At 35.7% G+C, this 13,921-nt stretch overlaps 1 protein-coding gene across 1 annotated transcript; it reads right to left on the minus strand.

Moving 5' to 3' along the window:
* Positions 1-7,057: 7,057 nt before the first annotated feature.
* Positions 7,058-7,800, minus strand: LOC142169825 (uncharacterized). Its single transcript, XM_075231746.1, has 2 exons — positions 7,439-7,800; positions 7,058-7,331 (listed from the first exon to the last, which is right to left on the minus strand). Exons 1-2 carry the CDS (start codon positions 7,798-7,800, stop codon positions 7,058-7,060), a joined length of 636 nt encoding a protein of 211 aa, XP_075087847.1.
* Between the last annotated feature and the right edge of the window lie 6,121 nt (positions 7,801-13,921).

The raw sequence follows: 13,921 nt of genomic DNA on the forward strand, positions 1-13,921 counted from the left end.
TATCTATGAGTCTTCTGAAACTTGATCTTGAGTCTTGATGGTTCTTCATGCAGACTCTAATCTAAACCTTGATGCTCGCTAGTTGTAGGTTCTAGTTCATTGTTTTATAGCTTATTCTAATCAAAACGGGACTCCAATGCTCGTGGCTTCAGTCATGTCTTGAGCATTCCACAGCTTTTCAACTGCTTTTGCATTTTGGATTCACTTATTTTTGTTTTCTTTTATTCTAAATTAAGACTTCTTCTTTTGGTCATCTCGAACCATGTGCCTCAAGGTAAAACCTACTCAAACACCAACATAAACAAACAAACGAAATTTTTCTGCCCTAGTTTGTACAAGAAAAATTTTGTGAGTTATTGTAACAAAATTCTAAAATACTTTATTGAAAGCAATAAAAGATCGGGAGTGGTGTACCCCGAAAACGTCATGCTGGTTTTTGTTTTTGGATAGTGTACCTTTATTATCAAAAGGATGTCTCAACTAAGGATTGGTATACCTTATGTTAGGAAAATGTGGCAAGGGAATGGTATACCCTATATTGGCACTGATATCAAAGAGTGGTGTACCCTGCATTTAAGATCAAATTAACTAAGGAGTGGAGACCCTATGTTGGAAATGAGACTAGGGAGTGGAGACCCTATGTCTAAAATAAAATCAACTAGGGAATGAAAATCCTATATTGGAAAAGAGTCTAGGGAGTGGAGACCCTATATCTAAAATAAAATCAACTAGGGAGTGGAGACCTTATGTTGGAAAAGAGACTAGGGAGTGGAGACCCTATGTCTAAAATAAAATCACTAGGGAGTGGAGACCCTATGTGGGCAAAGAGACTAGGGAGTGGAGACCCTATATCTAAAATAAAATCAACTAGGGAGTGGAGACCCTATATAAAAAAGGGAGACAAAGGAGTGGACACCCTATGTTGAAAATAAAATCAACTAGAGAATAGAGACCCTATGTTGGAAAAGAGACTAGGGAGTGGAGACCCTATGTCTAAAATAAAATCAACTAGGGAGTGGAGACCCTATGTTGGAAAAGATACTAGGGAGTGGAGACCCTATGTCTAAAATAAAATCATCAACTAGGGAGTGGAGACCCTATATTAGAAAGGGTGACCAGGGAGTGGATACCCTATGTCGAAAATAAAATCAACTAGGGAATGGAGATCCTATGTTGGAAAAGAGACTAGGGAGTGGAGACCCTATGTCTAAAATAAAATCAACTAGGGAGTGGAGACCCTATGTTGGAAAGGGAGACTAAGTAATGGAGACCATATGTTTAAAATAAAATCAACTAGGGAGTGGAGACCCTATGTCTAAAATAAAATCAACTAGGGAGTGGAAACCCTATGTTGGAAAGGGCAACTAGGGAACGGAGGCCCTATGTCTAAAATAAAATCAACTAGAGAGTGGAGACCCTATGTTGGAAAAGAGACTAGGGAATGGAGACCCTATGTCTAAAATAAATTCAACTAGGGAGTGGAGAACCTATGTTGAAAAAGAGATAAGGGAGTGGAGACCCTATGTCTAAAAATAAAATCAACTAGAGAGTAGAGACCCTATGTTGGAAAAGGTGACTAGGGAGTGGAGACCCTATGTCTAAAATAAAATCAAGTAGGGAGTGGAAACCCTATATTGGAAAAGAGACTAGGGAGTGGAGACCCTATGTCTAAAATAACTTCAACTAGGAAGTGGAGACCCTATGTCTAAAATAACTTCAACTAGGGAGTGGAGACCCTATGTTGGAAAAGAGACTAGGGAGTGGAGACCTTATGTCTAAAATAAACATCAACTAGGGAGTGGAGACCCTATGTTGGAAATGCAAGCTAGGGAATGGATACCCTATGTCTAAAATAAAATCAACTTGGGAATGGAGACCCTATGTCTGAAGGAAAATCAACTAGGGAGTGGAGACCATATGTTGAAAAATGCAGCTAGGGATTGGAGACCCTATACTACCATGAATTTGAATTTTCTTTCTTTTCTTTCTTTTTATTTTCATTTCATTTTTTTTATATTAAGAGAATGAGTAAAATGCGGGAAAGAATTTGGAGAAGACTTACCTTTTGGAGTTGTTGCTGCTGCAGAGCTATTTCTAGCCCTCAAACATTTTTTTTTAGTTGCACCTGCTTCTTGCAAGGTTGCTTTTGGATTGCACATGTTTCCTGTTTTTCAAACAAAGAAAAATTATTAGTTTAAAATAATGGTTGGTTTTGTGGCCTTGAGTGTTTCAGTCACTTGATCTTGGTCGGCTTTTTTGATAATAAATTTCACTTGCAACTGGTTGTTTCCTGAATACCGATTGCACTTCTGGCGTGGGAGAACCTTTGGCCTTTCCAAACTTTAACACGATAGTTATCCACATAGGACTTAACCTTTTTCAACTTTATTTTGCCTTTGTGGGCATTTGACTTTCTTTCTTCTAATATTTAACTTTAGAGCATTAATGAACCTTTGGCCCTTCAAATTTTGCCAAGACGGTTAGCCACCTGGGACTTAACCCTTCAATATTTATTTAGCCCTTGTAGGCACTTCAATTTGATTTCCTCCTTCCTAGAGTTTTTGATTTCAAAGCATCGGCCAACATGGTCAGCCGGGGTCAACTTGATGCCCCTGCCCATGCCGGGCCCCCTTTTTTGCATATCAGCTTGTATCAAACGAAAGCCCAGTAAATCAGTCTTGCTATCCCTTTTTAACTTAGTTTTGGAACAGAGTTAGACCGAAAGGGATTCAAAGAAAAACAAACAATGGAATGGACAATGAATTTAGACAAGAGCTATCCTTTTCGGGAAAAGGGAAGAAGGACTTATCTGGAGTACATACGGACTTCAATGAACATGATATGCCTTTTGGACTGGATGCTTGATCTGTGTAGACCGTCCAACTGTCATAAATTCATCAAACTTTTGCCTCGAAACCGAGAAACCTTGCCCAGGACTGTGTCGATGACAGTAACTGTGGGAATCCTCTTTTTCGATCAGTGGCGCCCTTTGCGATTTTCACCAACTGACATCTCTCATTTCTCTTCTCACCATCGCCTTATAGCGCTATTTGCAAGTTTTCACTAACAAGACTCTCTCATTTTAATTTATCTGCTTACCATCTCCTTGCGGTGCCCGTGAGAATTTTCACCAATAAGACTCTCTCATTTTATATCTCTCATTTGATCGCATCAGATCCAAGTAACTGTATCCTTCCATTTTGAACCTCCTTGTCGATTGATCAGAATGACTTAAACAGGATTTGGGGTAAAAATAATTTGGATCGAATTACAACTTTAGAACCTTTCAGGCGAAAATATCGCCGAACCATTATAACACCTGTCCCAATTTTACTTTTGGAGGAATTTCGATTTTCGTTTTTGTGTGACTGAACACCAGAGAGAGGCTGCCTACGTATCCTTTCAGAATCAAGTCGAATGTAGTTCAAGGAACTTTGTTTTTTATTTTCTTTTGTTTTTCTTCTGTTTTGTTTTGTTTTGTTTTGTTTTCTCTTTCTTTTTCCTTTCCTTTTTCCATTTATTTTCATTTCAATTTCTTTTTGTCTTTTTTTTTCTTCTTTTTTTTCAATAATACTTTCAGGGTCCAAAGAGGGTAATCAAAGGAAGGTAACTAGCTCAAAAGGTTTGCAAAAGGGTTACTGGTGTTTGGGTAGCGAGAATGAAAACTTTCTTCATCCCAACCGGAGAACATTAATTCTATATAGAGGATCAAACATAGTACCTTTTGACTGCACCTACATTGATAATTGTTTCAGGGATATTTCCTTTGATGTTTCCCAGGTACAACGCTCCATTTTGGCAGTACACCATGGATGGATCTTTCCAATCTGGAGCCAATTGTCCTTTAGTTGTTCTGATTCTTTGTTTTATTTTCTTAAAATTATCTTCATTGCATTCTGATTCTTGATTCATTATTTCGAAGTCTCACAGTGTTTTAGTATCTGGGCATAAAGTCCGCAAACATGTCATGTCACTCAAATCTGCATTAACAGAACTGAAAAGAGAATAAGAAAAGTGACAAGATTAAGAAAAGAGACATTCCTGGACAATAAAATATTAATTTCATTTGATTTTTAAAAAAAATATTTTTAAAGATATAAGGGTTTACATCAGAAAGTAAGACAATAAAGTAAAATATTCGGATTATACCCTAAAAATAATCTGGACGCAGAAAGGATAGCAAGACTGGCTACCGAGACTCCCATCTGATAGGGAACTTTCAGGTTTGGCGACCGATTTTTAGCTTTTCTTTTGTCTCGACAATGGCTGCAATGACCTTCAGTGCCGGATCAAATTCCTCATCTTCACAAATCATTCCGCCTATTGGCCAGTATTGTGAGCAGGCAATGGATTGTTAGTCACATCAGGAGCCTATTCGTCCCGAAGAATGATTATTTCAGCTTTAATCAAGTCTTCAACTGCCCTCTTGAGGGTCCAACAGTCCTTCGTATTGTGTCCCACTGCTCTAGAGTGGTATTCACATCTAGCATTAGCTCGATGTAAGGGGAACTCGGGGTTCGGCCGGTTCGGGGCCACTGGCTGCAGCAGACTAGCATGATTAGCTTTTGAAATAAGTTTGAATACGATTCACCGATAGGGATGAATTGATTCCTTTTGAGGGGCTCTCTTGGGTGAGGATTGTATTGGGGAATATTTGGTAGGGGATTATATAGAGCTTGGTAGGGATGTGCATTTCTGGGAGGTAGAGCTCGGTTTTGTGTATAATATTGTGGCCGCGTGTAAGGTTGCGCGTTCATCACTGCATAGGGAGGCGGTGCCACGGCATAAGGAGCATCTTGATGGGGATAATAATGTTGTGGGACCTTAGGAAACATATATGATTAGTTGAATGTCCTGCGGGCCCCCTACGAGCTTGAAGCCATCATGGTTCCCTCTTCTCTCTCGTTTCTGTTCATCAAACCCCCAGAACCATTCTGAACGGCATGTGATGTGGCCTTAAAGGCATCATAACTCAAGATTCAGCCGTTTTTAACCCATTTTCTATCATCTTCTCAATTTTGATAGTCTGAGAGAATGACTTACCCATAGCGGACAAAATATTCTAGAAGTAATCAGCCTCTTAGGCCTATAGGAAGACCGCAACCATTTCTGATTCGTCCATTGGAGGCTTTACTCTGGCGGCTTGCTCGCGCCATTTGACAGCATATCCACGGAAATTTTCCACAGTTTTCTTTTTCAAATTGGACAGAGAGTTCTCTTTTTGGATTTTTTCACTCTTGCTTTCTTTCTTTTTTTTTTGGGGGGGGGGGGAGGGGGGGTGTGTTTTTCGCTCTTTGTTTTTCTTTGTTATTTTTGTCACTCTTTTCTTTCTTCTCTTTTCTTTTTTTCTTTTTTTACTTAGTTTATTTGATAGCAATGATCAAATCCGATGGGGATTGCCTACGTATTATGACGCCGCATGAATCCGATCTTGCGTAGTTCGGGAATAGACTGACTCATTTTTCTTTTTTTCTTTTTTTTATAGTCTTTTAAATATTGTTTTTTTTAGTTTTTTTTAATTCGTTTTATGGAATTTTGAATTTTTTTTATAAAGAAGGAAGAAAATATATATATATATATATATATATATATATATATATATATATATATATATATATTTTATTTTTAATAATCCACTAGGCAATTGCCTATGGCTAGTTTTTATAAATGTATAAAAAATAAAAAAAGAACAAAATGGTCCGGAGGTCTTACAAAATGAAAGTAATAAAAGTTGACAATTACATATCGCCTATTATCACACTTGGGTGTAGCACCCAATGGTGATAGCACATAATGTTTTCTAGAGAGGATAATGTCATGATTTTCTAATACTAGCCATTGGGATAATTGCGTATGGAAACGTCGCTGCATTTTTCTTGTGTAGAACTTCCAGTCCATTTGTTTTTGGCATGTTCTATATACGTATAATGAGACGAAAGTTTTCAGTTCCCTCCTTGTACCTGAAATCTTGCACGTTGAGCACCAGTCATTGCCTAATGATTCTTTCCCAAATTCCTTTTGCAAATTTATCGCCATTGTCCAGTGACTTTTGATATCGACATTCCTTGTTTGATAACTTGATAGCATTGGTATTGTGTTTCCAATCCTGCTGCTCCATAATTCCTCCCCGTATCTCTTGCCAATGTTGGAAAAAATACGTTTTCCCTGCATTATTTTCTGCATCTGCACTGGCCAGAGATGTAGGAATACTCTATATTTGCACTCATTTTTGAGTGACATCTCTGTGTTTCTTGTTGAAACCTGTGAATATGTTCCATCTTGTGTTGTTGTACTAGCATGTTGCATTGAGTTTTTATCCCAATTTGTATCCATTGTCCCTTCAAAGTCTTGCCAAAAACTGCTGATTACATTTTCTGCCCAGTAGTGTTCAGATACACTTTCTTTTGTTGACCACTTGAATCTTGTTGGGTACTTTGCACGATGTGCATCCTGAAGTGTTGTATCAGCATGTTGCATTGATATTTTACTGGATGATTCATCATGTTTGCCCAATATCCTCCACCAAAACCACTGCCTTATCCTCGAACAATAGTACCTTAACAGTAGTCTCCCTTACTGGGATTGATAGAGCATCCTTAGAAGTTTAGGCAATGCACATGGTATTATGATAATAGCCTCCCCTGCATAGAAGAAGAACATGTTAGTGAAAATAATTCCTAAACTTTCCTCCCTTTAGATTCGAGCATAAAAATGATACTGTTGTCCCTTATGTTGTTCCATTTGGTTCCCTTCTTTGCTTTGTTTCATCCTTAACTTCGTTGAACCTTTACCTTAGATATGGGCATAGTAGTTTGTCATTATTGACAATTTTCCTGCCTTTTGTATCCAGCTCTTGAAAACAATTAGCTTCAATGTTTCCCACATCAAGGGCATAATTTGCTAAATGGTCAGCCAAGCAGTTTCCTTCCCTCATAATATGTGACAGTTTTACATTACATCTTGACATGGTACTTGCAATCGCCTCTACATGTTCTGCAATAATCCACGGGATAACCCATGTTCCTTCAATTGCATTCTTAAATAGTAGCGAGTCAGTTTACAAAATAATCTGCTTGAACCCCTTGTCTTCACAGTACTTCAGTGCCTCCATAATTGACAATGCCTCTGCCTCATTGTTTGTTGTAACATGTATCACCTTTCCACAGGAAAACCTTATTTTGCCTTCATCATCTCTCAGTGCGAATCCAATTGAACTCCTACCTAGATTTCCTCTTGACGCCCCATCAGAATTCACTTTGATCCACCCTTGTGGTGGGAGTTCCCAGAGAACTTGAGTGTTGGTGTATACTGCTCCATGATGTTCAATAGGTCTGGCCACTTATGAGGAATGTTAGACAGAGCAGGTTTCCTTATCTTGACAAGTGATTGAATGGTGGTTGAAATATGATAAATGACCATTCTAATCGTTACTGCTTACTCATGTTTATAGTTGTTCCTTCTCATCCACAACTCCCACAAAATGATAACAGGCAGTGCTTGGATAATGGGCTGTAGTCTTGGAATTACTTTAAGTGTCCAGCACTTCACGATTGTCTGATGCATCGTCATTCCTTCCAGATTAATACTTGCATTCATTAAGAAATATGACCATACCTTTTTTACTGCAACTGAGCTTAAGAACAGATGGGCTAAAGTTTCTTCAGCTGGTTGTGCACAGCACCAGCAGCGCGATGGCATCAAGTAACCCATATTTTTCATATAGTCATCAAGTGGCAATTTTGCTTTCCACACTTTCCACATGAAGAACAAAATCTTGAATGGTAAACCTTTTACCCACATTTTTTTATAGGCAATCGCCGAGTCATTTCTCCTCCTTAAATACTCCCCCGCAGACTTTACAGAAAAGTTTCCTCCTGTCTCTAAGCTCCGGTATGAATTATCTAGTTATTGGTGCTCTCCTAGTGGTTTGATGTTTTCCAGAATATGACTAGCATATTCGTCAGGAAGAATCTGAGTTAGCTTGTTTACATCCCATGCTCCTCTATTCACAACATCATACACATTATTAATTGATTCATCAAAGCCAAAATCTTGAGGTGTAATGAAGTATAATGCTCCTAGCCCAGTCCAATTGTCAAACCAAAACAGTGAGGATCCCATTTTTGAACGCCAAACGATTTGATTCTCTATAATGTCACGGCATTCCAGCATTCTTCTCCAGACGTGTGATCCTTCTCTCCAAGGTACCACAATTGGGTTTATCTTTTTGTAATATTTTTGGCTCATGAAAGAGCTCCATAAGGTGGGTTTGGTCCTGAAATTCCACTAGAACTTACTGAACAATGCTTTGGCCACATCATGTAGGGATCGAAATCCAGCCCCTCCTTCATCATAAGGTCGACATAAAGTGTCCCATGATGCCGAGTGTCTGCCTTTGCCACCAATCGAGCTACTCCAAAAGAATTGCGTGAATATCTTGTGTAACTTATTAATGACAAATGGTGGGGGGTTGACTGCAGATAGGAGATGGATAGGCATGCTTTGTAACACATGTTTGATCAAAATAGCCCTACCACCAATGGACAGTAATTTTCTTTTCCAAGCTTGCAATTTGTCTGTGACTTTGTTGATCAAACCTTCATAGAATTCCATCTTTCTTCTAGTGTAGAAAATTGGACACCCAAGGTAGATGACAGGGAAATCTTGCTTGGAAATACCTGTAATTCTTTGCACCTTGTGTAGCACTATTTCTGGAGTCAAATCATGCATGTACACTGTTGATTTTGACTTGTTAATCAGCTACCCAGAAGCTCTTTCATATGCTGTTAAGATGTCCATAACCAACTGAAGCGATTTATCATCTAAAGAGGAAAATATAATGGTGTCGTCTGCTTAAGCGAGCTGATTGATTTTTGGGCTCCATTTAGGCATTCCAAAACCACAGAAATACAGGTTTAGGTGCAAGTCATTCAAAGCTCGTGATAATGCTTCTGCGGCGAGTATAAAGAGAGTTGGTGAGAGAGGGTCGCCTTGCTTGACGCCTCTTGTAGACTTGAAGAATCCATGTGGTTGACCATTGATAAGAATTGTATACCAGTTATTAGACACAATTCCAAACACCAAGCCAATGAATCTTTCATAAAAGCCCATCTTTCTCAACACTTTAGTAAGAAAAATCCATGATAGTCGACCATATGCTTTCGTCATATCTAGTTTAATCACTACATTAGGTCCGACTTTTGTTCTTAAACTAATGTCTGTGATTATATCCTGGGTGAGCAGTATGTTCTCGACAATATTCCTTCCTTTTACAAAACCAGCTTGCTCGTCGGATATAAGTTTCGAAAGTAATCTCACTAGCCTCTCATGTATCACCCTTGAAAAAACTTTATTGATAAAATTGCTTAGGCTAATAGGACGCATATCTGAGAATGTCTGCACCTCTTTCTTCTTTGGCAATTGAATTAGATTTGTATGGGTAACATACCTTGGTAGCTCATGGCCATTGAAGAAGCTTTTAACCATGTTAAAGGAAAAAAATATTTTGGATTTTGATTTGAATTATTTTTTTCAAATGAAAGACTTCGTAAAAGAAGGAAAATATTTTTGGATTTAGTTTTGTTTTCGATTTTCTAAGGAAAAAATTCTAAAGAGGGAATTAAGGAAAAGAAAAATATTTTTGAATTTTAATTTTTGAAAATTGGGGCCGGAACCGATGAGGTTTGCCTACGTATCTCATATCCGGTGAGAATCAGACCCGCATAGTTCAGAGAGTTTTTCAAATACCTGAATTTTCAGAAACCGTGTAAATTTCTCTCTCTTGCCTCACTCTTGATTTTTTCTTAATTTTCTTTCCCTATTCTAGAAGCCGGTCAACATGCAAGCCAAAACAAATAAATGCACAAGTAGCACGTAAAAATGCATCAAGATAGTCTTTTGATTTGGGTACACCTGTCCTAGACGGACCCAACCCTTGTGTTGAGTCTCCAAAGTCAAATGCACGTGATGCAAACAAACATAGCTACTAGAGATGCGGTATGAGATTATGTCATTCTAAGTTTAAATCCTGGGTGTATTGTTCTAGACCTGACATACCCGAGCGGACAACTCGAGCCGAGAGGGGCAGTGTACCAGGAATATAAAAGCTTCGTCGGCTTTGCAACTTATCCGCTCCTCGTTCTAAAATTAGGGTATGACTCTAACAGAAAAGAAGTCACGCGAATCGCACGCTTCCCAGAAGATTATGAAAACTCAGAGAGAAGAAGGGTTTTCGTAACAGTTTATATACAGTTCACAAAATATCAAAGCGGTAAAAAGTGGCATTTAGCACATTAGGCTCAAACACATAAAAACCATATAATAAACAAAAGCCAAGTATAAAAGTCATCTAAGCTCGAATTATGAACCTTGAACCAGAGATTCTAGGTTCTTGTTCCCCAGCGGAGTAGCCAGAGTTGTCACACCTCTTTTTTCCCTAGGGATAAGGGAGTTTCACCGATTAAAGTGACATTATTTGAAATGAGATTATTTAATTAATTTAGACTCGCCACTTGGAATAATTATTATCGTGTCCTAAGTCACTAGTTTATTATAAAATTTCAAATCGAGGAAATTGACTCTGTTTAAAGTCCGCAAAAATCAGAAGACAGGGTAAGAAATTCTGTTAACCCGAGAGAAGGTGTGAGGCACTCCCGGATTTCGTGATTTTAGCACGATCGCTCAACTATTAATAATTGGCCTAATTATTTAATTTATTACATGTTTAGAACCCTTTATGTGTTATTGCTTCTTTACTGCTTTTAATTATTTTAAACAGTTATGGAATTTATTTAAACAAGTAGCGATGTCACGCACTTGAATTTAGAGTTACGTATCGTGACTATGCCATGGGAACCGTACCTATAATCACGATAATTTATTAATCACGTCTGAAGCAAGCTACGAATGTTTATAAGATTGTTTACTCAAACTATTTTGAAATTGTTGTAAGGTCATATATTGTGAAATTATTTGTGGAAGAATTGAATTTATTATTTATAAAAAAGTGGGCTAGCTTAGAGAAAGATGGGCCAGCTATATTATTTATTATTTTGGACCTAATGAGACTAAAGTTTTTGGCCTAAAATCTTTTCTTCTCCAACAGCCCAAAATCCAATTTTCTTAGAAATAAATCGTGGTCCAAGAAAATTATCCAACCTAATATCTCATATTATGTACATTTCTTAAACAAAACTAATGACACCACAATCCCATGAACAAAACAGGTAAACAAACCAAATTACAGTGATTCAATAGACCCTTTATCCGGTTAAATCAACTCAAAACAAAACTGTGCAACTATAAAATTAACACCATGGTCCAATAAACATATGAATAAGGAAACAATCAGATTCAAATGATCCAAATATCAATAGACTGAACTACTACTTCATGCTACCCAATAATCACACCAACAAATAAGAAGGTAAATGGACAAAATATTCAGTGAAGAAAGGGAAATAACGGACCTTTTATATAAATTTACATAGTTGAAATTACAAGAGCGCTAAACAATCGACAAGTGTTGACGGGAGCTTTCACTAGCCACGGAACCTCGAACGAAAAATCGCGACTTGCAACCCTAATCGACCTTACAAAATCGGTTATTTAGTGGCTTGTTTATGCGGGTTTAAAGCTGTTTTTGGGGGGTGATTTTGCTGAATTTTTCGAAAGAAAGACGAAGAAAAAATGACACGAGTAGAAATTTCCTTATCCTAGAAGAAGAAAATAAATTTCTCTCAATTCCCTCCTCTCTTTTTTTTTCTCCTTCTCTCCCTCTTTTCTCTCACATTTCTCTTCTATTTATAGAAAAATCTTCCAAAATTTTCAGATTTTTTTTTATTATTTTATTATTTTTTAATTAAAAACATTCCCACTTCCCATTTTTCTTCTTTTAAAAAAAAAAATTCCCCACTTTCCTTTACTTTTATTTTTTAATTTCTCACTTTTTTATTTTTATTATATTTAAATTCTCACTTTTTTTACTTTTTTTTATTTTCCACTTTTTTACTTCTTTTTTTTAATTTCCACTTTCTTTTACTTTTTTTAAAACAAATTCAGCTACATTTACTTTTATTTTTTTAAAAATTTCCACATTCTTTTACTTTTTATTTTTTAATTTTTCACTTTTTTTTAATTTTTTTATTAAACAAATTTCATCTACTTTTAATTTTTAATTCCATACTTCTACTTTTTCTATTTTTTATTCTCATCCGAAAATTTAAAAAAATATTTAATTTTTTCGGTTTTTTAATTTATTTTATTTTAAAATAAAAATAATAGTAATAATTGACCTTTTAAATTATTTTTAATCTTTACCCTATATATAAAAAATGTAACAAAGATAAAATATATATATATATATTAAATTTCTAAAAATATTTACACAGTAGAAGATGATAAAAATTCAAATATATTCAAAAATTAAGTGATCACATATATGATCTCTGATCAACAGCATCCGGAGAAAAGGGGAAGTAAATTGGAGGAGAAAAAGGGAGGACCAATTCAATCAATCAATTCCATTTCAATTTGAACCTAGTTAGAATTCGTTATAAATATATAGTTAATAGCACTTTCATTATATATTAAACGCCGCATAACAATGCAACATATAGTCGGTAGTATTAAACTCTAAGTTGCTAAGATATGCATACACTCTACCTGATCGAATTTTTGTGATTATTTTTTATATATATGAAATAAATAGAATACAAAATATAATTGAATATACATATTCAATAATACATCGTAGATAGGAGTATACAAATACAAATAATGTTCCTTAAAATCCCTACATATAATTGCTATATTGTTTCTCACCACATTAAGAAGATCTATATTATTATTTGTCGTATAACAATATTATTATTTATTAGTCATCACAAAAAATTCTCACTTTATTTGTCGCGTCAACAATATATGGATTGTATCTCCTGCAAAACTAGTCCAATATTTAGCACCAAGTTGCAGAGAAAAAACAAAGCACCAAGTTGTTCCCTATGCTTTGCAAGTTGCATTAAACATCTTGCACATAGTCTTTTCTTTTTTTGCTTTTCTATCAAATATTAAAAGTTGAACTAGAGGGTTCGATAAATCTTTTTCTCTTTCGATTCGTGACACAAGAAATAAGTCTAATGAGTCGCCCTTTTTATTTACCCCACTACTTATTTAAGAAACTTGAAAAATAAATATAAAAAATATTTGCATGATTTCTTTCTTCTATTCAATTTGTAAAAGGTTACGGTGAACTATTTCCTTTGATTTTTTTTCCTTCACAAATTACATCAACAAAACTTTATGGTAACCCAACACCAAGAACCAACTATTCCACGATTAAATTATTAATGAGTTAAAGATAAAAGTATTAATGAATTTTAACTTTTGTGCATTGAATGATATATAATATTTTTTAACGCCATGCAGAATAAACTATTTAATACGTTATAATCTGTTGAATACATTTATATTGTAAAATTTATATTATTATTGATATAAGTTAAATTCAAAGTAAAAATAATTTTTTATTTAAAGAACGTAGTAGTTAAGTGTCCAAGCCAGCTAGTCGTTAAAGCGACGTGCCCAAACCAGCTAGTTGTTGGTGTTCGCAAGCCAACGCTATGCCAAACTATTTTCACAATATAAAATTAACACACTTTTTCACTTTTAACCCGCACCAGAAACTATTTGTATTTGGTAGTCGAAAAAGTATATATATATATATATATATATATATATATATATATATATATATATATATATATATATATTCAGCTATTATTTTAAAAACGACTATACAGTATCATTTTTCCATAAAAAAAATTAACACACCCACCGGCCCCATCAATAATTGAGGTACAAACTTTGAATCTTATTATAAATTGGATCCAATCTTCATGAGCAACCCTGTCCATATTTTTCT

This window comes from Nicotiana tabacum, chromosome 15 (assembly GCF_000715075.1).
Source record: "Nicotiana tabacum cultivar K326 chromosome 15, ASM71507v2, whole genome shotgun sequence".
In the NCBI taxonomy this organism is placed as follows: domain Eukaryota; kingdom Viridiplantae; phylum Streptophyta; class Magnoliopsida; order Solanales; family Solanaceae; genus Nicotiana; species Nicotiana tabacum.

Bases quoted from the DNA above. Each gene is read 5' to 3' on its own strand.
- LOC142169825 (XM_075231746.1), bottom strand. From the start codon at position 7,800: ATGTGGGTAAAAGGTTTACCATTCAAGATTTTGTTCTTCATGTGGAAA. The intron at 7,332-7,438 runs GTAAGCAGTAAC...ATAAGTGGCCAG, and splicing joins AGGAACAACTATAAACATGA to ACCTATTGAACATCATGGAG.